Source organism: Xenopus tropicalis, chromosome 6, assembly GCF_000004195.4.
Source record: "Xenopus tropicalis strain Nigerian chromosome 6, UCB_Xtro_10.0, whole genome shotgun sequence".
Lineage (NCBI taxonomy): Eukaryota > Metazoa > Chordata > Amphibia > Anura > Pipidae > Xenopus > Xenopus tropicalis.
Window position 1 is genome coordinate 55370386 of NC_030682.2, and position 23135 is coordinate 55393520.

Genomic DNA, 23135 nt, shown 5'->3' on the forward strand with positions numbered 1-23135 from the left:
TCTATCCATATCAGTAAAGGTACACCAATAAACCCTACAAACTTTAAAAGCCAGTGAAAAATGACTCTGCTTAGTAGAAATTTCCATATGAAAAACATATTTTATTAAAATCTAAATCTTTATAATAGTGTACTTTGGATATTCAAACCAATACATGCAATTAATTGGACATCTTTAACACTTCATAAATTACTACTGAATGCATGAATAATCAGTAAAACCCTATTTCCCATTAGGCCTAACTCTTGATTTGCAAAAGATTTCTAGACATACTGTAAGAATATTACTAGGCATGTTATTTTTTGAAGTCTTATCTTAAGCCAGCAAACGCCAGAAGACTTTAGTTTTATATTTGGAATGTTTTCCGGACTCTTTGTTATAGGCCAGAACACAAAAGGTATAAGATCACCTCCACCATTGTCCTTCATGGGCATTTGCATCCATGTTTTAGAACAAAAGCAAATAATTAAAACTGCAAAAAAAAAAGTTCCTTAAATCAAAGCAAATGAGGCATGCCGATGACTCTGGAAATGTGAAAGTTGAAAGATAAGTGTTGCAAAACATAAGTGCTGTAATTTACTGTTATAGCGCTGTGCTTTGTCACACTGGAGGCTTAGTCAAGGCTTACCGAGATTAATGTAAGCTCCTAATTGTACAATGAATGGAGCGAAATTGAATTGAAAATGTAAGAATGACTATATGATGCAGAAGGCTTTTCCACTGTCATCTGTGTTTCATTTCTCAAGGAGCGAGGGAAATGAAGTAGCTAGAACATACTGATCAGCACTTTTATTTTTTATCAAGTACAGAACCACAGCTGCAACCAGCCATAAAATGATTTACCAGCTTAATACTTGAACAGAGCCTTAGAGTCTTCCAAGACAATTTTGCAAATATATACTATAATGCATATGAATACTGCAAAGCTCTAATAGATGTCATTCCTTAAACTAGATTCTTTGTTAGATTGTAAGGACCTCGGCTATAACTAATTGAAAAGGTCAGAGGTGATTTGTTAACATATTTGACTCAGGTTTATTTCACTAAAGAAATGAAGCAGGTATTTCCAGCAACTGCAGAAAAGAAAAATAGAAGGATGACTGACTAAGGTATATTGTGGTGGTAAAAGTGATACTTACACAAGCCAACCCACTCTATATTGATAATAAACTATACATGTGTTATTTGTAAAAAATCAAAAATATAAGAAGTTATAAAAATGAAACTCAAAAGCATATTAAAATCTTTACCCCTGTATTTATTCCCATTATTTAAGGGAACTATATAAAGGCAACTATCAATTTTTTTTCACCATTAAAATTTCATTCATTGAATAAAGTCATTTTCTACATTTTATCTATTTTTAAACAAATCTACACTTTTTAAAATACTGCTTTAAATATGTTCTCACCCTCTCAAAGCACCAGAGGAGCAATTCCTCCTGCTTTTAAATTTGGTTTAATGCCCATGTCAATCTCAAGTCTGGCATCCAATCAAAACTGCCTATCATATTCCTTTCTGCCTGTGCTAAAAATTGCAGTCAGCTCAGTTTGTCCCTTTCCCACTGTGTAGCCCCTCCCACCTTGCTTTGCCCCTTCTTCAGCAGGTTCTTAATGTACTGAAAGCAGGAGGAGAGAAAGAAATGTGCTTTGATGGGGCTAGGACATATTTTAAAGCAGAACCCTGAAGATGGTAGAAACATTTTGAAACATTATATTTAGAAAATGATTTGTATTGAATCAGGGAATTTTAATCGTGAAAAATCACTACAGCCCCCTTTAATTTATATTAACTGCACTCCTTTATAAAACACTGTGTATACATGTGGTATATAATAAAGTAGATACAAGTTGAAAATAGATATAAAGGAAAGAGCCCATTTTATAATTGCATAATGTGCAATACATGTGAGATACAGTGAAAGCTTGAATTTGATGGACACTTGTATTTTTAACACAAATTACCCAAGTACCTATCATGTAATTCTATAGTCTGCAGGCTGCATCTACTATTCTATTCAAGTAAAAATTGTGTATAACATTCTACATCACCCATTGTTTGAAGTGGAAATGTAAGCTTTATTTTTTTGCCAATGGTGGCTGCCTAACAGTATTCACAATATGTTACTCAAATAAAAAGGGAAGCCTAGAGAAGTACCTAGAGAGGAACAATAAAGTTTTCTGGTGGTGCCACAGATAGTGGTGGTGCAGATAGTGGTGACAGTTTCAGTGGCAGCATTTTATGTTAATTGCTCTATATGTAGATTGTATGTGCCCTTTGACATTCTAGGTCTAATTTCATGCCAGTATCAAAACAAGTTAACCCCCAAATTGTCCCTTATTTATATGTGCTATATATTTTTTAGGGTCTTTCTAAAGACTCAATCTTTGCTTATTCCTGTTGCATTTTATGTAATACCTGCCTGTAAGCAACAAAACCGGTTGTTATATTTTTTTGATGGGGAAGGCTTTGAAGTGCTGTAAGATTGATTTAGGAAAATGTAGAACTATACACTGGCTATTCTAATTAACTGAACACAAAGTTATTATGATTTGGTTCATTCAATTTTATAAATTTATCAATTTCATTGTGTGTAAACAGCACCTAACCTGTTAGCCCTCTTATAAAGGCTTAGCAGTTCTTAATCAGTGAGACAGACATCACTTAACATATAGTTCAAGCGAATCGACAGTTGTGGACAGGGCATAAATATATGCAAAGTTGTATTTGCAGGATTACAAAGTTCCTTGTGGTTATTGCAGTGGTAAAAGCTATATCATTATAAGTATAGCAGTTTGTAAGCTCTAGTGGCTGCCATGGGACACATTTATGGAAGAGAAAAGCTGATTCTGAGTTTTGAAGTTACTGTCTTGTGAAGGTGGACTGTTCATCTGGGGATCAATGACCATCTGTTGTAGAAATAATTGCCATCCATAACCAAGGCTAAGATTTTGTGTTTTAATCCAAGTTCTCTATACTTCTGCTCTCAGTTCCATCAAGTTATCAATCTCCGAGTAATATTAGTGATTTAATTAACATCAACATTCTTTTTTCTTTTCCTTGACAATATTCTTGCATTTTAAGAATCATGCTTATTTAAAGAATAAGCCAATTAAAACCACTTACTAATCACCCTCTCTGAGTCAAGCAAACTAATAAATGACAGCTGAACTATGGCATATATCACAAAATTCAAGCCTTTTCAACATCATTAGCAGCTTATAAATTTTATTTCTCAACTTTGTCATTGAATCACAGGTGTTCTGATGACCTGGATTGACCAGAATGGCTCAAGTGTTGCTTTTTCCCAGGAGATGTTAAAGCTTATTTTAAAATACTTCTTAATGCAACATTTCTTATTTCTGGCATTAATGAAAAACTTAAGAACTTTTATTTCAGGTACATTTGTCTTATTCTTGTAATTTACGGCACATGTTCTTAGGTCTTTCTTTATGATGGGTATGTATGTAGGAGTCAATTTGAAACAGCAGGTTGGTTGTCATAGGTTACTAAATCTGAGCCCTTTAATTACCTTGAAAATCCTTTAGTACCAACATTCTCTAAATCAGGGATCCCCAACCTTTCTTACTCATGAGCCAACAGTCAAATGTAAAAAGACTTGGAGAGCAACACAAGCAACATAAATGTTCATGGAGATGCCAAATAATTGGCTGTTAGGTAGCCTCTATGCACACTATCCGCTTACAGGAGGCTTTATTTGGTAGTAAATCTTGTTTTTATTCAACCAAAACTTGCCACCAAGTCAGGAATTCAAAAATAACTACCTGGTTTGGGGGCACCGAGAGAAACATCCAAGGGGTTGGTGAGCAACATGTTGCCCCCAAGCCACTGGTTGGGGATTTTCCAAGCAGTTATTAAGCATTGATTCCACAAACCATCAAAGGAATAAAACCTTTAGAATAGTGCAACTCACAGATTATATTTAAGAATGTATACGAACAGTTCTCTCAATCAATTACAGATTTGTTCATAAGGCGAGTTCTACATAACTAGAGATAGTCTTAACTATTTCCAGATCATAAACTTTAATGTGCATTGCTAGTTTTTTATATTGTCCAAGGTTACTTATTTTGTTTTAAACAAGATGGGCTGGGCTGCTAATTTGTAGTATTATCAGAGACAATGTAGAGACTTTACTTTAGTCACTTCACTTCACATATAGTAAACAAAAAGTGTATATGGAGAATCCAATTAGATGTATCAAGTATCATACCAGGTTGCATGTCAATGACTGCACAGAAACCGTACGTAATATCCATAAGTAATTAAAATCTGATGCACAAAATATAGAAGATACAAATGAAAAGATAATACCTGAGAGCTGGTTAGATATTTCTCTCAGTTGTTTGGGGGGTGGGGGAAATTGCCAATGAGGGACAATATTTTTTTAGGTACCCCTCTTACCTTATAATGGTTATTCAGCCATAGTTCCAAGAATCCCTTGGACAGAATATGGCCTTCAAGCAGGGCTTCTAGACATATCTATGAGGGCAAACAAGCATTCGCCCCAGCTTAATTGGTTTCAGTTTAAGCCTTTCAAAAAATTGTCTGGGCCCTACAGAGTGGGTACCATTGCCCTAGACCATGAGAAAACTTCATAAACCAAACTTTGGTTAACAATTAAAATTTTGTATCTGCTTTTCATTACTACTGTGTAAAAATGAAATATATTGCATTTTTTTAAAATTTGGATCATCAGGGAGAACCAACCTAAACCACGTGGTAACATATTTTCAGTTTGAACCCACTGGTTCAGGACCCTTGCCTGAGACTGATATTTGGGATCAATCACAAAACTTGTTTTGGCTTACATACTAAACAACTGCACATATTGTATTTACCTATAGCTTATAATATCTATGGCTCAAAATGATATGCCACAGTCATGAAGTTTAACTGAGATTTGGTAAATCAGAAATTAAATGTCTAATCTTCTAGAATCTGTAGTGATATACAAAAACATTCTTTTTACCTACATTCCGCATTCACTTGCTGACAGGCCAAGACTTATGTCACAGCATCATGTCATTCTTCTGTAAAACAACTTCTTTCGAGTTCCCTGCTGACTTTTTATACTGAAGGAAAGTTATTGTGGATATATGGATTGAAAAACAGGTTCAAAACTGTTTATAAATAGTTTGAAAATTTACAAGCACACGCTGTACTCTTTGAGCCAGATCAGTATATCTACTAGTGACTACAGATTTGCAGTCCAAGATCATAATTCAAGCAAAAGGTATTAAAATATCATATAGTGAACTTTAGACAAAGCTATGTATTATTCTAAATTGATTTTGTGAAGAAGAGCTGAAAAGAATAATGGATCTCCAAGGGTTACTTATCCTTGATCTGCAGACACCAGTGGCAACAGCACCATTTAATTATAGCCCCTGGTGATTATTTTTAAAGTAATATCTATAGCAGATTGTCAGACTTGCATCAGTTAAGGCATAAAATATGGCATCCGTACTAATTTATATAAATACAAATATGAACATGAGAAAAATTGTGTGGGTGCGAAAAGTTATATTTAACACAGTTAACACAAAAACAACAAACCTTTGATAAACAGTATCTTTACTTTTTTTAACAGCTGTATTTATGAAAAGAATTTTCACTTAAAGCCGTTTACAGTAATATTACCAGACAAGAAGTAAAGTCTAAACAAAACATTATATATTATAATGGTAATTGTACTTTTTGAACAATTCTCAGAATCCCTTTGAACATAGGAGCCATAATAGCACAGTTATTATTCCAATCATCCGTAATAACAGTGTTTGTTTATTAGAAATGTAGCAGTCAGTGATTGTTATGGTTCCCTAAGTAGGATGTATATGCACTACTAAACTTGTGCACAGTTGAGTGCAATATTAAAATGAATGTATACCTGCGTATGAAATGGAGACTCTCACAGAATTTGTTAGCTAGTTTACCGCTCAGGGTTTGATTAGGGTCCAAAATATATAAACCATACATATGTTTAACACAACCTTTAACTCTTGCAAACAAGAGCCTTATGATTCCTGGATCCACTGTAATAATGTTTTAAATGACCTTGTAGATTAGGAATTCCAGCAGACCATGTAAAATTGCCCAGTTATCAGCTTTAATAACCATATTATTAATATTGCCATACATTCAATTCAAAACAAAGCACTTCTGTCTGAAAATAAAACCAGCGATGATATATTGCACTTAAGGACACCTAAATGCTAACTAGCTTTTGTATTTTCTTTTGTATTTCTGTCTACTCTCTTTAATTAGACAGACATTATTGATTGTACAGAATCTGCTATGAATCACATTCTAAAGATGAAAAAGAAAATCAATATACTAATGTGTATGAGCGATATTACAATCTACTAATTTATAGACCGGAATTACACTGCCCTCGCTTCCTGTGCTAAGCATTATCTTGACCTGTTTTCTTAAAAGTCTTTAGAACTTGCCTCATCAGTACTAAACTATAGTCAGAGCACAAGGAATTGAATATGTTACATCTGCTTTTCTGCTGTTTCTTCCCTGTGGTTTACAATGAGTTCCTTTTTCCACCTGCCGAAACAAATATAAAGATGGATAGGAACTGTAGTTCTCAGTATATGCATACTTCATCACATAACACTGAGTGGATGTATAATAATATAATACAGAAACTGGTGATAGTTGCACAGGCATCTCTATGTGCACACCAATATTTGACACAATATGGAGCTCCTACATGAAATAGGTAATCCTACTTTGGATACATTGACATATCTTTAGCCTGTGTTTCTCAAAGGTATTAGCCATAGGATACCATGGCTTCTGTTATTACAGAAAGGATTAGCATATTTGTGACTTTAATTATGAAAAGGATATGTAACTTAGGGACTATAGGGGTTCTGGATAAATAACTGTCTTTGCCAAGATAAAGCACTGATATGATTATTCTACATTATCAAACAGATGTAAAACCATTCCTTTCAAAAATTGTTTCTTAGCATTTGGAATAGTTTTAGTAAATTTTATTAGAACACACATAGTACTAAACTCTCATCATATTTATGCCTCTTTCTGGAACACACAGAGATTCCCTGAATCTCCCTCCCTCTCCCATCCTCTTATTGGAGGTCACTAGGCAACTGCTTGGGTTCAACACAAAGGAATCCACAGAAAGCAGTGTGTGGAATATCCACCACCTCTCACCATGGTAACACTACATATTTGGCCTTGTGACAGTGGCCCTCCTTACACAATCTACACACTGTGGTAGTGCTCGCTTTCTTTTTATTCTACTAATTTACTAAACATTTATATTTTTACTATAGGCATTTTAATATTGTATAGAAAATAGTACACCAAAATTCAGTGACTTTTGCTTGCTTTTTAGACATAGACTATGCTTTTAGACAATCTTTTAGACTTGCTTTTTAGACTATCATACTATGGACGAGCATTTCAATACTGCATATGATAATACCCCTGAAAGTATAAGATCCTTCTTTTTACTGTAAACGACCAAAATCAAAACCAAAAACACAATTATTCTTAAGTCCCACTTTCAGTCTGTAATCATGTATGGTAATATGTCATATATGTCATATTGTTGTTATAATAACTAAGTCCTAATACATTAAGAGCATTGCATTGTGTTCAATTTCTAGAGATGCTGGATCCATTGGAAGTGATTTGTAAAAATAAATTTGATTTGTGCTTTTTTAAGTTGTTCACATGAAGTGTACATAATTGTTTTAGATTTTAATGTGCTGCGCATGAACCCAACAAGGGCTATCTGCAAGAAGTGAAGATGATGGTGGCGCATGGCTATTACTAGGTAAAAAGTAAAGAATTTATTCACTGGGACAGGGACATTCCTTGTTCTTTAAACATTTGAAACTACAATTACATTTGCAGTATGCATTTTTAAAATGCTTGATATATTTTGAAGAAATAGTGATAAGATCAATCAGAAGGAAGTACTTACTATAGTTAATATAAGTTATTCATTGGCAGCACCACAAAGTGTGAAGTGAAAATTATTACCTCACAGTGTACATACAGTACATACATACATATATCTCCTGTTTATTGTTACCAGTTGTATAGGTAAAATAACAGAGCAGAAAACCCTTTAAATAATTTCTCCTTATATTATCCTTGTTAACACTCTCACTTTGCTTTCATGTTTTACCAAAGCCAATAAACCATTTTGTCCTAGGCAAGTTGTCTTTGTTACTCACTGTCATATAATCGCATGTGAGAACAGAGAAGAAGTGTAGTTCATTAAGACGTGAATAATGAGATGAATCTTGGACTACTGTGTTTGCTGCCAGCATTGTGTTTCATTCCAATAATGTGTCCAGGGAGAGGCTTTACTGTACTATCACAGTGCTGGTTATGGCCATGAGATTTGACTTGAAATGTGAAAAGTGGTGGCAGTAGCAATTGTTTCTAATGACACTCACTGCTGTGACTGCATGCTGGGGGCTCAGCACATCACTCTGGCTACCATCTTATTAAAAGTGACAATAAAATAGTCTGTCTAGTCTGTTTTATTCTGTGAAATTCTGTGTAACATGTAAATGTTGGTCTTCCAAAATAAATGGAACTTTTGTAGATGTTTCACAAGAAATCTATTCAGTTTGCTCTCTCTATAGCATGCAAGAAACTGCAATAGGATCTGAAAGAAAGACCTTGACTATTATTAACGGCTCATGCTTTCAATAACTGAAAGTTGGATTCAAGTTTTTAATGAAAAATACATTACAGATTAAAATAAAACTTCTTACCTACAATATAACTTTAAACTTTACAGAACTGACTATCAAGGATGCTAGATAATAGACGTTTTTAATATATGACAGACAAAAAGGAGACGATCAACCATTACTGTCAAGGCAAAAGTAACTGTTTACTTTCTAAAACTACAAATAGGTTTAATATTCAGATATTTATCATTGCAGAAAACTCCAATCTGATTTCTCATCACTTATTTTGCATTAATAAAAATATATTAATTACTGACATTTCATTTTTGTTTGGCTTTTATTATACTGAAGAATCACCCTCTGACTAGCCAGCTTCACAAGAGAGAGTGCAGGAACCTAGTCTCCAAGAAGTGCCCAGGAAAAATCCTCTTCCTTCCCACGGTCTAGATTTGTGAACCCTGAAATGGGTTTAGGCTTATTTGACAATGGTTGAGTTTAGGTCAGACCATGAATACAGCTGGGGCTAGTCAGATGTAGCCCCTTTTAACCTTTAGCCCCTTTTAAATAGGTGCACCCTGCAGAGGGACTGGACAAGCAGCAGGCTGAGAATCTTGAGAACCAAGCAGTATGGGACCCATTATTTCAGATAAAACTTTTAGTCCACCCCTCATTTTATCTACATTAGAAAAGCCCACACATAGAAAGCCACCAATAAACCACATGGGAGCCAACTGTACACCATATGCTAAAATGAAGGCATAAATTCAAGTTGATTTCTTTATTGTCATGGGGTTATGTACCTTCTGTTATATACAGAATTGCTACTACACACAAGTTCTGTTAAGTTGTTAAGTACAGTGAAATCTCCCCTCTTTCATTCCATGCAGGCGTTTCATGTCATCAAAGTGTTAGGTATCATATTTTTTGATCTCAGTCTATTTGGCTCAAAATCCAGTATATATATACTGTATATATATATATATATATATATATATCTATATCTGAAAGTAATTCCTTCCAGATTCCGTAATTTGATCTATACTAAATCTGTGAAATTTAATTATCCACCAATAATATAAATATTTGTCAAGTAAACCTGCTATATGTAGAAGATTACTTGAGTAATATGTGGTTTGTATAGTGAGCAGATGTATTAAAACTGACTAATTGATGCTTAAACTTGTTCAGTCAGAACATAAAACCATAGAATAATGCAATACATTAAAAGGGAATCAATTCACCTCTGGAAAAGTTCTCACTGTGTCTTTTCTTGTTGTGTATAATAGCGTATGGTGGGAAGCTGAAAAGACTACTCAATGGCGTTTTGTGTTCTTGCTTCACTGTTGCTTGTTAATCTGCAGGTGTCTTAAAGGTATGGGCTCATCTCATGAATGTGCCAAAATCTTTCCAGATTCTGTAATATGAGCTATAATAAATCTAACTCTGTATCTGTGAAATTAAATATCCACAAATAATATAAATATTTGTCCAATAAACCTACCACATGTAGATCATTATTTAAGTAATATGAACTGTATGAAGAATTATCCTTAAAAGAAATATACAATGCATAACACAATATATTATTTACCATCCAAAACAACATTTTAAGGCCTTTAAAGTAATGTTCACCATCTTCACTAGGATTTATATGTATTTGCGCAATAATAAGTCTGATTTGTATATAATTAAATACCAGTGCTAACTGCATTAGAAACACTGTCCCATCTGTTTAGTGCTTCTTTTATGTCTTTTCTAATCTCCTCTAAGTATGATTGCCAGATTTTCCTCATTAGCAACTTAGAGATATGGTGCAGAACTCCATATAAGTTGCTGAGCTACAAATATGTCAAACGCAATGGCTCTTAACCCAAAAAGTTATAGAGAAATCTATGATCTAAAGCCATCCAGTAACTATTTCCAACCTCAAGAATAAGCATAACACATGATTTTTGTACAAGTGAGTCTTGCTTTGTATGTAATTATGTATGTCCGATGTATAAACCCACTTATAGTCTGGTGCTGTGGAATATGTTGGAGCTTTATAAATACATGTTAAAGTGATACTGACAGCCAATTACATTTTTTTTTACATCTGCTGTTGTGTTTTAATTTGTATCAGCTTTAAGTTCCTTCTTAACTAAATCTGCAAAGTTTTTTCGCTTCATAATTATGGTAGCACGAATTACAGACCCACGGAACAGCCATGTTTGTTCCCCTCTTCTGGGTTTTAATTGAAATGCCTCCCACGTAAATAAATATGCCCAATCACAAACCTGCCACGCCCCTTCTGCTTTCAGCCGGTGTGACAAGCTCAGCTCCGTTATCTATGTGTAATGGGGGCGGGGGCGAGGGGGCATGGGAGAGCTTAAGCAGGCCTGCTATTTAATTCTTTGTGGGACAAGCAGAGAGGGGCCACGGGCCTTTGAAGTAGGCAGGCAATGGAAAGGTCAAGCCTGCCTGCTATCTAGTTCACAATGCGAGGAGCGAGGGAGGGAGGGGGAACTCTTTGAAGCAAACGGCAAGCTGAATCCTCCCAGTTTATGACGTAGTCCTTTTGACAGATTGAGAAGCTACAGTCGGGTTTTTGACTGTTGGGTTCAGGAACTTCAGTAGGATTTATGTAGAGAGACTTTTAGGAACAACATCACCTATAATTGGGTTTGGAAGTAGGTTCATATTTTTAAAAGACATTTTTTGGTGTCAGTATCACTTTAATAATAAAAAAATAATAATTATCTTAGGTTCTTTTACTGTGTAGGTATAATCAATGCCGTGCAGTGAGTCCATGTCCCTGTTGTTGCAAAGTCCATTGTTCAGGTTACATTTGCTTTTTCATCCTCTGTTTGTTTAGCTTTGTGTAAGCATGGAAAACACAGGGAAGATGGCTGTCAGTGCTGCTGTTGCTGCTAAGGCAGGTTGGGCAGTGGTTTCCATGTATTAAAAATGAAAAATTGATACTTTAACTTGTTCAGTCACAGCATAAAACCATAGAATAATGCAATACATTGAATTCACCTCTAGAAAAGTTCTCACTGTGTCTTTTCTGTATAATAGCGTATGGTGGGAAGCTGAAAAGACTACTCAATGGTATTTTGTATGCTTGCTTGATTCACTGTTGCTTGTTATTCTACAGGTGTCTTAAATATATGGGCTCATCTCATGAGTGTGACAAAATCTTTTAGAGAGCCCAAAACTGTCTTTGTTTCTTTTCAGAGTGGGCAGAAAGAGCCAAAGAACTGGTCCGGCAACTAAAGGGAAATGTGGGATACTCTAAGAACAACCCAGGCTGTACACCAGGCTGTGGTATAAAAATGTAGACTTTGCAGCAAAAAGTATAAGAGTTGGGAGGTATGATTTTGGACTTAAATAAGGTTTAAAAATACAGGAGCATTATGAGGCATGTAGTATTTAGAGACACTTACAGGACAGCTAAAACTAAAGTAATAACTGGGCCTCCCTCCAAAGGTCTCTCTGCTCTCTGTCAAACCACACCCTGGGGACCCCCTAAACAAGGCTGGTTACTGTACATTGTTCAGATCCTTTTCCCTGCAATCTTTGTACAGGAGAATGTGCAGTCAAAGCTGATTCTAAACCTTGCTACAACTGCACATGTACTTGTATCATGGTAATGGTAAACAATTATTTAAACAGAACTTTCAAACTTTTAAGTGTGTCAAAATATGTTTACAATCCTGTATTCTAAGAAAGCAAAACTATGACCCAACAAATGTAAAAAAAATAAATTCTAACCCTTCAATGCGCAGAATTGCTGCATAACCAGAAACTGCTTTACAATAAATTAAATGTCTACTCATGTAGATTGTAAGCTCTTTTGGGCAGGGCCCTCTTCACCTCTTGTATCGGTTATTGATTGCTTTATATGTTACTCTGTATGTCCAATGTATGAAACCCACTTATTGTACAGCGCTGCGGAATATGTTGGCGCTCTATAAATAAATGTTAATAATAATAATAATACTCATTATTTACAAAATAGTGAAAAAATGGATAGCATTATATTATACAATCTTCTAAGCTGCTATTCTTTTTTGCTGGCAGTAATACCAACGCTGAAATACCTCTACCCATCTGTATAATAATTATAGCACATCTGTGTCCATCTAAAGACATTTTATAGATTTCTTAAAGCAACTTACTGTCTCCATGACAACGCAGAGGTTCAACCGATAACTTTGCTTCTGATGAAGAGCGAAATGTATCTCCAACTACCACTTGACTGACAGGCAGATGATCTTTGTAGGACAGGAACCCAGCATCTTTTCTCCTGAACCACACAAAGACAGAATGTACAGGGATATCTTGTTATCTTGCTAATATCAAGCTAAACAGATTAAAAAAATCTTATTAGTTCTATGGTTCTCCCACATACAAAGACCAAAGAATTATATTTTCTCATCATTAGTTTGGTTACTTGGTACCCTGTAATGTAGTTGGTTTCGGGACAAGCATCAGAGAGCACAAGGCAGCCTGGTCCTTACTTCCTGCCATAGGACAGGTGGGGCAAAAGGGGAAAGCCAACATGCCACCCTACTCCTGGCCATCTCTACACCTTTACCATGTGCACCTAGTTCTTAAGTAGCAGCAACAATTCAGGTAGTATTAGGTGCTATGGATAAGAGGATCCTAGCCTTCTGGGAAAACTTCAGAGAGAGAGAGAGAAAGAGAGATGTGAATCTGAAAAACGACAATGTTAACCTCTTTTATACAAGAATAATTGGTTTGATGCAATTTGCTTTTGTGGTGGTGGTGGTGAATATATTTATATCTATGCAGGTTGTACGTACAGTTTTATTTAGAAATCATTTGCGTGCTAATTGCTGCTGCTGTATGTGGATGATGAACATAAAACACTGGTTTCATAAGTGCTGCTTTCTAAAGGCCAAAGGTTTAAATTAAGCACTTGTGTGTGAAACTGCGTGCTCTTGTGTAAAAAGCTGTTTTTAAGTGTTTCAGTAGGCAAACGAGCCACACATTAATTTTTACCACGTTTTAAGCCAGCTCCCTCATTCATCAAGAATAATTATTTACAGCTTAATGCCTGAGAAATTGTAAGCACATTTTACTTAATAGCAAAGCAGGAAGGTAATTGTCATTTTTCATTATGAAAAGCAGACTGTCATAAAGCATAGGCATAATACAGAAACTCATAAATTCCCACCATTTGTAAACATGGGCATATGTTTATAAGCACTTTTTATTTTCACTTAGGCTTATTTTTTATTCTCTCCCTAAGCAGGCAAATGACCTTGTTAGAAAAGTAAATGTTGTCTCATTCAGCATTTGAGATTTTATTGTGACAATGGAACAGCACTCACTTGATGATGATTCACATGTAATAAGGCAGATGTTCTGTGTTGCTGTCATCATAGTGCTCAGTGCTATGTTTGTCTCCAGCGAACGCTCTATGGGGTAGTTATTCAACGACCATCTTAGAAAAAGCAATTAATCCTTTGTATATTACCTACCTGGCCTACTGCCACTACATGAACATGATGAAAATAAAGCATTTAGGAAAGTTCAAGGATAACAGTAAAACCACCACTTGATAACAGTAAAGCTTTTAGATGGTTTTGTTCAAATGCTAATACTTCTATTGTTACCGAGCTACAATGTGGATGTGGTTGAATAAAAGTTACATCCTTCAAGCTTAGCCTATTCTCTAAGAATTATGTCTAGGCAACTATGTTACACTGTCGATAAAATATCAAATACCTTTCTGGCATACTTTTATTGACACTGTCATTCTTTTATGATGTTATCCCCTGTTGTGAGTGTGTGCTTTATCAGGCTGATGCAATCATTTGGCACTTGGGCCACACTTGGAATCACAACGACAGCTAATACAGGCCATCAGGAATACAGAATTTTTAAACCGGTCCAATCAATATCTGACAATTTTATTTGTTGGGTAGGCTCATAGGAGGGCCCCATACACAGACCAGATTTTATCAGCCGTGTATAGCCACCTTTACTCTCTATACAAATGGGTACTGATGTGGCTAGTTTTTTAACCATGACTTCATGGGGGCCCCTTGTTTTGACCATCATGTCATACCATACATGTTTTCTTAGTTTGCTTTCCTGAGTAGAGGTTAAGCATTTTCCTTCACCTGCTGGAGGACAAGGAAACTTTATATGATTCTGTTAGACGCTTAAAACATTCTTATAATAAGCTTCCTGATACTGGTATTCATCTCTTTTTGTGTAGAATGTTTTATACAGGTATGGAACCTGTTAAACAGAACACTCGGGACCTGGGTTTTTCCAGATAAGGGTTTTTTTTCCATAATTTGGATCATTATACTTTACAAAAATTATTTAAACAAGCATACACTAAGGGGCACATTTACTAACCCACGAACGGGCCGAATGCGTCCGTTTGCGTTTTTTTCGTAATGATCGATAATTTTGCGATTTTTTCGTATTTTTTGCGTTTTTTTCGGCGTCTTTACGATTTTTGCGTAAAAACGCGAGTTTTTCGTAGCCATTACGAAAGTTGCGCAAAGTCGCGATTTTTTCGTAGCATTAAAACTTGCGCGAAACGTCGCGCCTTTTAAGTTTTAACGCTACGAAAAAGGCGCGACTTTGCGCGCAAGTGTTAACGCTACGAAAAAATCGCGACTTTGTGCAACTTTCGTAATGGCTACGAAAAACTCGCGTTTTTACGCAAAAATCGTAAAGACACCGAAAAAATCGCAAAAAATACGAAAAAGTCGCAAAATGTTCGTTTCCAATCGGAATTTTTCCAATTCGGATTCGAAATCGTGTCTTAGTAAATCAGCCCCTAAATAACACCCAATAGGATAGTTTTGCCTCCAATAAGGTTTAATGATATCTTAGTTGGAATCAAGTACAAGGCTCTGTTTTATTATTACAGAGAAAAAGAAAAATCATTTTAAAAAATGTGAATTATTTTATTAAAAAGGAGTCTATTGGAGATGGCCTTCTGGTACTTCATGGATAAGGGGTTTCCAGATAACAGATCCCATACCTGTACAATCATTCCATATCACTAACACAGTGAGGTGTGAAAAATAGCTTTAAGACCAATACTGGGATTTTTAATAAAGTCTCAAGATCATTCAAGGTTTGCTTTCCTTAGCTACACCACTGAGCAGACAAACATGAAACACAGCTATCATTTGTAACGGGTTATGAATGCAGTCTAAAGGTTTGTATACCTATGTTAATAACAAGTAGAGCATGGTTTTATTGAGGCATCTGGCTCATTACTTCTCTCATTATAGTGGAACATGCCATATCCCTTTTTTCACATTGCAACGAATAGCATTGTTCTGAAACATTTTCCACTGTGATAATCTGCTAAATTTGGTTCCTGATTTCATTCAGCAAAATGGAACAAGATCAGGGTCGGACTGGTCCCCTAGGGCACCGGGGTAAAACCCGTGGGCTTCAGTCCTGGTGGGCCCCAGCAGCCCAGATCCCCACTGGGTGCTCCCCCGAGCTGCTGGTCTCCCTCCTCTGATGAGAGGTGAGGGGGTTTGACGGGTTGTGAGGCAGCAGCCCCGGTGGGCCCAGCATCCCCCCAGTCTGACCCTAAACAAGATGTAGTCACATAATTTACATTAAGATTACATATCATTATGTATAGCCTATAACCTATAGACCGTGCTTACTTCAATACATAGGGGCACATTTACTAAGACACGAATCTGAACCGAATTGGAAAAATTCCGATTTGAAAACGAACATTTTGCGACTTTTTCGTATTTTTGGCGATTTTTTCGGCGTCTTTACGACATTTTCGTTACCAATACGTTTTGCGCAAAAAAACACGAGTTTTTCGTAGCCATTCCGAAAGTTGTTTTTTTCGTAGCGTTAAAACTTGCGCGAAAAGTTGCACCTTTTTCGTAGCGTTAAAACTTAAAAGGTGCGACATTTCGCTCAAGTTTTAACGCTACGAAAAAAGCGCAACTTTTTGCGCAAGTTTTAACGCTACGAAAAATCGCCAGATTTTGCTCAACTTTCGGAATGGCTACGAAAAACTCGCGTTTTTTCGCACAAATCGTATTAGTAACGAAAAAGTTGCGACATTTTTCTGAAAAAATCGCAAAATACCGATCATTACGAAAAAAACGCAATCGGACGCATTCGGCCCGTTCGTGGCTTAGTAAATGTGCCCCATAGTGTATTGTATTGATGTCATAATAAGTCATAAACAGCAAGCTAATGTGCCATCTTATCTTGATCAGAGTATTCAGCACATTTCCATTAATACGAACAGCAGAGTGTTTTATATTATGGAGAAGACGGGTTCTTTATTGTAACAGGGTTGTCAAAGCTCTCCGTATATAAAGCAATCCTGTGGTTTAGGAAAAGGTAATTTTGTCATATACAGAAAAAAACAGGCATTCTTTTATCAGTTGGACTCCTAGAGGATTGCTGAGAGTTGCAGTACTACATCCCCTGGAGTGCAAATGCTGTCTTTGCCAGAGCTTGCCTTTAACACTTCAATAGGTCAGCTCTATGGTAATCAAACAAGTAACAATTATTGTTTCTATTGCTGAAAGGTTTCTGTGCTGTTCATGCAAAGAGTTATTTTCTTTTTGAAATGGAACTTTGCACGCTAAATCATTAAAAAGTATATGTATACCTTGTAATTCATACTGCTTCCTACATAAAGCTATACTGTTGTGATTCTTTGGCTGGTATGATTTACAGCAATATACACACATACTCAGAAGAGCACACATTATCAACTTTAGTAATATAAATGTAAATTGGAAATGTGGTGAGGTAATGCTTGGTGAACAAACGCCCTACAGGGGCATTAAATCAGCGTTTTTCAACCACTGTTCCGCGGCACACTAGTGTGCCGCGAGATGTTGCCTGGTGTGCCGTAGGCAGGGCACCAATGTACTAGGGGGGCACTGCTCTTGGCACCAATGTACTAGGGGGGCACTGCTGCTGGGCACCAATGTACTAGGGGGGCACTGCTCTTGGCACCAATGTACTAGGGGGCACTGCTGCTGGGCACCAATGTACTAGGGGGGCACTGCTGCTGGGCACAGAGTTAAATTTTTTAACATTTTCTAATGGTGGTGTGCCTCGTGATTTTTTTAATGAAACAAGTGTGCCTTTGCCCAAAAAAGGTTGAAAAACACTGCATTAAATCATGTTGAAGGCAGTTCTGACAGTTCTACTGTAGTGTGTGGAACACTTTGAAACACAGATACAATGTTCTAATCACTTTCCTTTTCTTATTTGTTATTTAGTAGCAAATTTGCACTGATAGGAGCATCAAATGATTATCTCTTTCATTGTTCTTGTTATAATCAGCTTGTCTCCAGACAAAAGTCGGTTTAAATGGCATAATCAATTGAGAGCGTAACGCTGATTCATTAAGCAGAATATTCTAAAAGTCACTTAAATCATCACCGCATTAAAAACTCACACTGAACAGAGTATACATCACATATGTTTGAATATTCATAGTTCATTTTTAAAACCCCTGTTGGGCAAATGAGATGAGAGTGACCATAGGTAGCCTTCAAATTCCATTTTTGCTAATGTTTAATTCCTGTCAGCAGTGCTTGTTTTATGACTGCCATATACCAAACACTTTATTGTCTGAATAATATTTGAATTTTAATACATCCTTTGCTTTCACTATTCAAACAGCCAGTTTTGCCTAACTGGAATAAAGACAAATGTATTGCTCTGTTTGTCTTAAAATTCTTATTGCCTACAAAGATGAGTGCACTGGTAGTTACAACTCCATCTTTGCTGGTGTCAGACTTTAATTTCATTAGCCCTCAATGACCTTATAGAAAACTAAATACATTTTTAGGGTAAGAATGTTAAGTGTATGCAGAGATGGCACATATGGTATGCTTTGACCAGTTGAAAAATGCCACCAAACATCTTCTGCTGCTTAGTTTTCATTCTTGGACTTGTGCCCCCAAGACAGAGGGCAGCATCAGTACATACAGCACAGCCCTGTCCTTACAGATTATGGCCTTTATTATATTTTGCACATTATGTAGGGCATTGTGAATGATGCTTATTATCTAGAAAGTTCCAAAATGAAGGCATCGTATTTCCCATAGTGTCCGAATCTATCAAAGTACCATGTTCTTTAGCCCTGCTGCACCTTGCTGCCTTTTTTATTTGTGCTCTTGGTTAGGTAAAAAAAAAAAAGTAAAAATTATTGTGCCCACAGCACAGAGAGATCCACTTGTCCAGAAAAGTCTGTGTTCCAACTATCCCATACTATAAGATAAGTCATAATTGAATGTCATTATTATATCCATTATTGATAGTTCTAATAGATACAGTATAGATCAGGGACAGACAACTTTTGGAAGTCCATACTGTGCAGCATTGCTCCAAAGTTGAAATGATGTATGGAATGTGGGGGGACAAGTTTACCAACACTGAATGTTTTGTTCTATCCTTTGTAAATAGTTTCTACTTATTTATACAGGAAATTGCAGAGGTCACAATTTTGGACTTTCCATACTATTAGACAGCAGGTATAGGACCTGTTATCCAGAATGCTTGGGACCGAGAGTTTTCAGGAAAAGGGGTCTCTGTAATTTGGATCCCCATACTTACATCTATTAAAAAAATCATTTATACATTAAATTAACCCAATAGGATTGTTTTGCCTCCAATAATGATTATAGTTTATCTTAGTATGCACTGTTTTATTAGTAAAGAAAAAAAATGAAATATTGTTTTACTTTTTGAATTATTTGATTAAAATAGAGTCTATGGGAAACAACAGATCCTATACCTGTACCTAGTGGAAAAGAACCAGTTGCAGGTATCTATACTACGGTACAACAATATTACTTATTTGCACTTTTACTTATACTCCGTTTCATTTTAAGTACCATAGCTCCTTTAGCTTTAGTGGGCACTATAGGTAACTTTATTAGTTTACTAATATTTAATCTTAAGACTGATTTTTTGCATTGTATGGGTCTCGATTAGTTGATTTTATCGGTAGTTCTATTTGTTACCATTAAGAAACAGCTATTAAAATCTTGCACCTTATGATTTATTTTGTTGTGCAAATCTTAAACAAATTAGCATAAATCTTTCATAGTGTACTCAAATGAATGGGTGAACATCTTTAACATCTAGCATTATTAATGAAGATAAAGCTCATTTTCACAAAATACATTCTTTGCATTTTGTTTTATATACAGACTGTACACTTTAGTGTATGCTTACATGAAAGGTCAATGGTTTAACAGCAACTTTTACAGGTGCAGGTATGGGACACATTATCCTATATGCTTGAGATCTGGGATTATTCACACAATTAATATGTGTGTACTTTTTGAGGATACTAAAACATTTACATGTTTAAAACCCCAATAGAATTGTTTTGTCAATGACATTGATTTAATTATTAGCATTATCTCATTTTGAACGTGAAAAATATATAGGACACTGTGGAAAATGTTCTGTCTTTGCCACTTTCCCAGTAATGTATGTTCTGATAATAGAGCAGATCCCCTATCTGTATTAGCACATCCTTAGATTCTTTCATTTGCTATACATCTATGAAAGTTCAAAATACACCATGTTACCCAAACCTGATATTAACAGTAAAAAGATAAAGTTAAAATGGATATGCCATCATGACAAGACTGCTGGTCGCTTGAGCTTTTCCTTACCATTGTCTCTGATCAGCATCACAGTTACAGTGGAATTTGCTGTCACTGCAGTTTCTCTCAATGCCACATGCACATTTCTGGATACCAGGAGAAGAACCTCCCCAATAGTGATGCTTTTCATTGCCTTTACCAACCCACCACGTATACGGATTTCCATCTATAAAAGAACATACAATATTTTATATAATTTTTAGTTTATTGAATACTATAGTCAGATTATTAATTTACAAGTTTTATGTTCATATGACACTATATGACATCAGAGGTAACATGAGACATCATATTCACTATTCATGCCAGGAGGGTATGCCAAGGCAAGTGTGAATATCCGTCTAGTCTCCTGAAATAACAGTTTCTTGGTCAAATCACCCCCTCTCCTGCCTAAGACCACCCTTTTCAATATCTTTTATTACAAAAAAATGTAGATTTGAGGGTGTACAATCAGAAAAAATGTTTTGCTACATTAGTTTAAGATTTACATTGGGCCTCCTAACTGTTGTGGTGAGTTTTGTATATATTTCAATGTACTTTGCACAAGGGATTGAAAAGTATAGAAAATTCTGCCTAACCTATTGTGCTTCTTCTGTGCTTGGGACCTGTGCTAATTTCTGGACCTAAACTTGAAGTAAGAGCAAAACTTTTCTCTAGGACAACATAGGAGGAATAATGTCTTCATATCTTTATATTTGTATTTAAAATAAAAATGTAGGTAAATTGGCCCTTTAAAACATTCAGCACACACCCATCAGAATGAATTTCAGCTTGAGTCATTCACAAATACAGCATTATATTAACTGAATTTTTTAGAAGTTAAATGTAACAAATTCAGTGGTTGGTACCAAACATTCAACAAAAGCATAATGAAATATTGTATACTAATATACACATAATCGCAGAATTAATCATTCTTAAGTTATCCTGCTAATGTAAGCTCACAGATAAATAATATATTATAAACTTGTTTTTCATAAATTGCTATGATTTCATATAATATGCAATCAGATTTACAGTGTATATTATTTTAGAACCTGCCAGTTTGATTTGATTTAAATGATGTAGAAGTTTTGATTTTCATGAATAAATACATGTAGTGATATGCTGGAGTGGCATTTATGTTCTGAATAAATGTTTTTACTGACAGTTACTAGATGTAAAGGAAATGCCAGATGGGTTGGGTCACACAGTTCTTTCTGCCACTAAAAGGTAGAGGCTTACATTAATATTTGCATGGATTGTTTTTTGTTTTTACAGTGGATACATTTATAAAAGAGAAAATCTTTATTTCTTTACTTGCGGTGCCATATCACACTGCAATTTAGACATTCTATGACTTATACAAAAAGGCTCATGAGGCAAAACCTTACATTATACTTTACAATATGAAGTCATTTATAAATCAGATGTGCCATTTAATATATAGAAAGCAAAACAAGGAGAGGCAATTTAGTAAATGCACTGCAATAAAAACAAGGTATTCTTGCACACCTGTCCTTGCAGGGGCAAGTTGCAACAGTTTTGCCCACAATTTACTAACTGGTGCAATATAATTATAATAGCAATATAATCACCTTTATTTTCTACCTAACCTGTTCCTTTATTTGTTGGTTTCTTGTCAGACTTTCTAGATGGGGGTGGGACCTGAAGTATTAAAACCCATTGTATAGTATCACAAGGCATAAATGTATGGCAATTACACAGTATAATTAATATTTTGAGAATGTGATCTACTCTTTATGTCAAATAAAATATACATCTAAATAACAGAACACTGCTATTTGACTATTTAATTCTTGGTAAAAATGTACATGACTATAAAAATTAAATGTAAACTACAACATTATGCCTGTAATTAAGGATGCCAATCACTTGCTTGATCAGTAATGAAATATTCTTATTATTCTTATCATGTGTTGCAGAATAAGGCTTACATAATTACAATTTTAACCCCAGAAGTCAACAGAAGGTAATTTAGGGGTTAGTCAGTAATAGTTATTACTGTGTTTCTATGCAAAAAATTCTATTTCTATACCTTGAGGTGCCAGAGGATAATTGCAACAGATGTCATTGTGCAGGGTGATTGAAAAATATTAAAGCCACCACATGAAAATATTATCATTATTACCAATACATTTTAGAAATTATCTTTTTCCAGGAATAAAAAGCACATTATAGATACTGGTAATGCAAGAATATAGAAATGTACGCTGTGGAAAAGCGAGCACTCAACAGAAATCCATTAATCATTTTACATTATGAATGTGCTAGTAAATTAGTTATTGCGTTAAAAAGGTTGAATACATGCGTGACAACATGCTCCATAAGGCAGAGAACCTCTTTCTAGATGTGGCACTCATTGTATACTTTTGGATTGTCTGAGGATGGCTCTTAATGGGAAGATCCAGATCTTCTGTCACTGTGGCTGTTTACATTTGCCAACACTGGCCCTTGGGGCAGGTAGTATAGTTGATGGCATAAATAAGGCATCTCTTTAGTAAGTTTGTGTTCTATCCAGCATGGACATTTGAGTTTACATTATGTTTGAGTCCGAGAAGAGGCAATTTCTTCCTACTTCACACCCAGAAAGTAAATTGCATTTTTTAAAGATAAAAGGTAAAATCATACATGGTGATGTATCTGGGTTTTGCTTCCACAACTGAAAAGTCTGAGCAGAATAGTTATTGTGCTCTTTATAGCATTTCCAGTGCTGAAACTGGCTGCTGTTAAATCGGTATCATGTAGAGTAGTCAGG

At 35.5% G+C, this 23135-nt stretch overlaps 1 protein-coding gene across 2 annotated transcripts in view; it reads right to left on the minus strand.

Moving 5' to 3' along the window:
- Nucleotides 1-23135, minus strand: part of cntnap2 (contactin associated protein 2) — an 892460-nt gene that overhangs the window by 122505 nt on the left and 746820 nt on the right. For both annotated transcript variants that reach the window (XM_031903464.1, NM_001079264.1), the window contains 2 exon segments: nucleotides 20387-20543; nucleotides 12872-12999 (listed from right to left, as the gene is read on the minus strand). In XM_031903464.1, coding sequence (XP_031759324.1) covers nucleotides 12872-12999; nucleotides 20387-20543 — 285 coding nt within the window.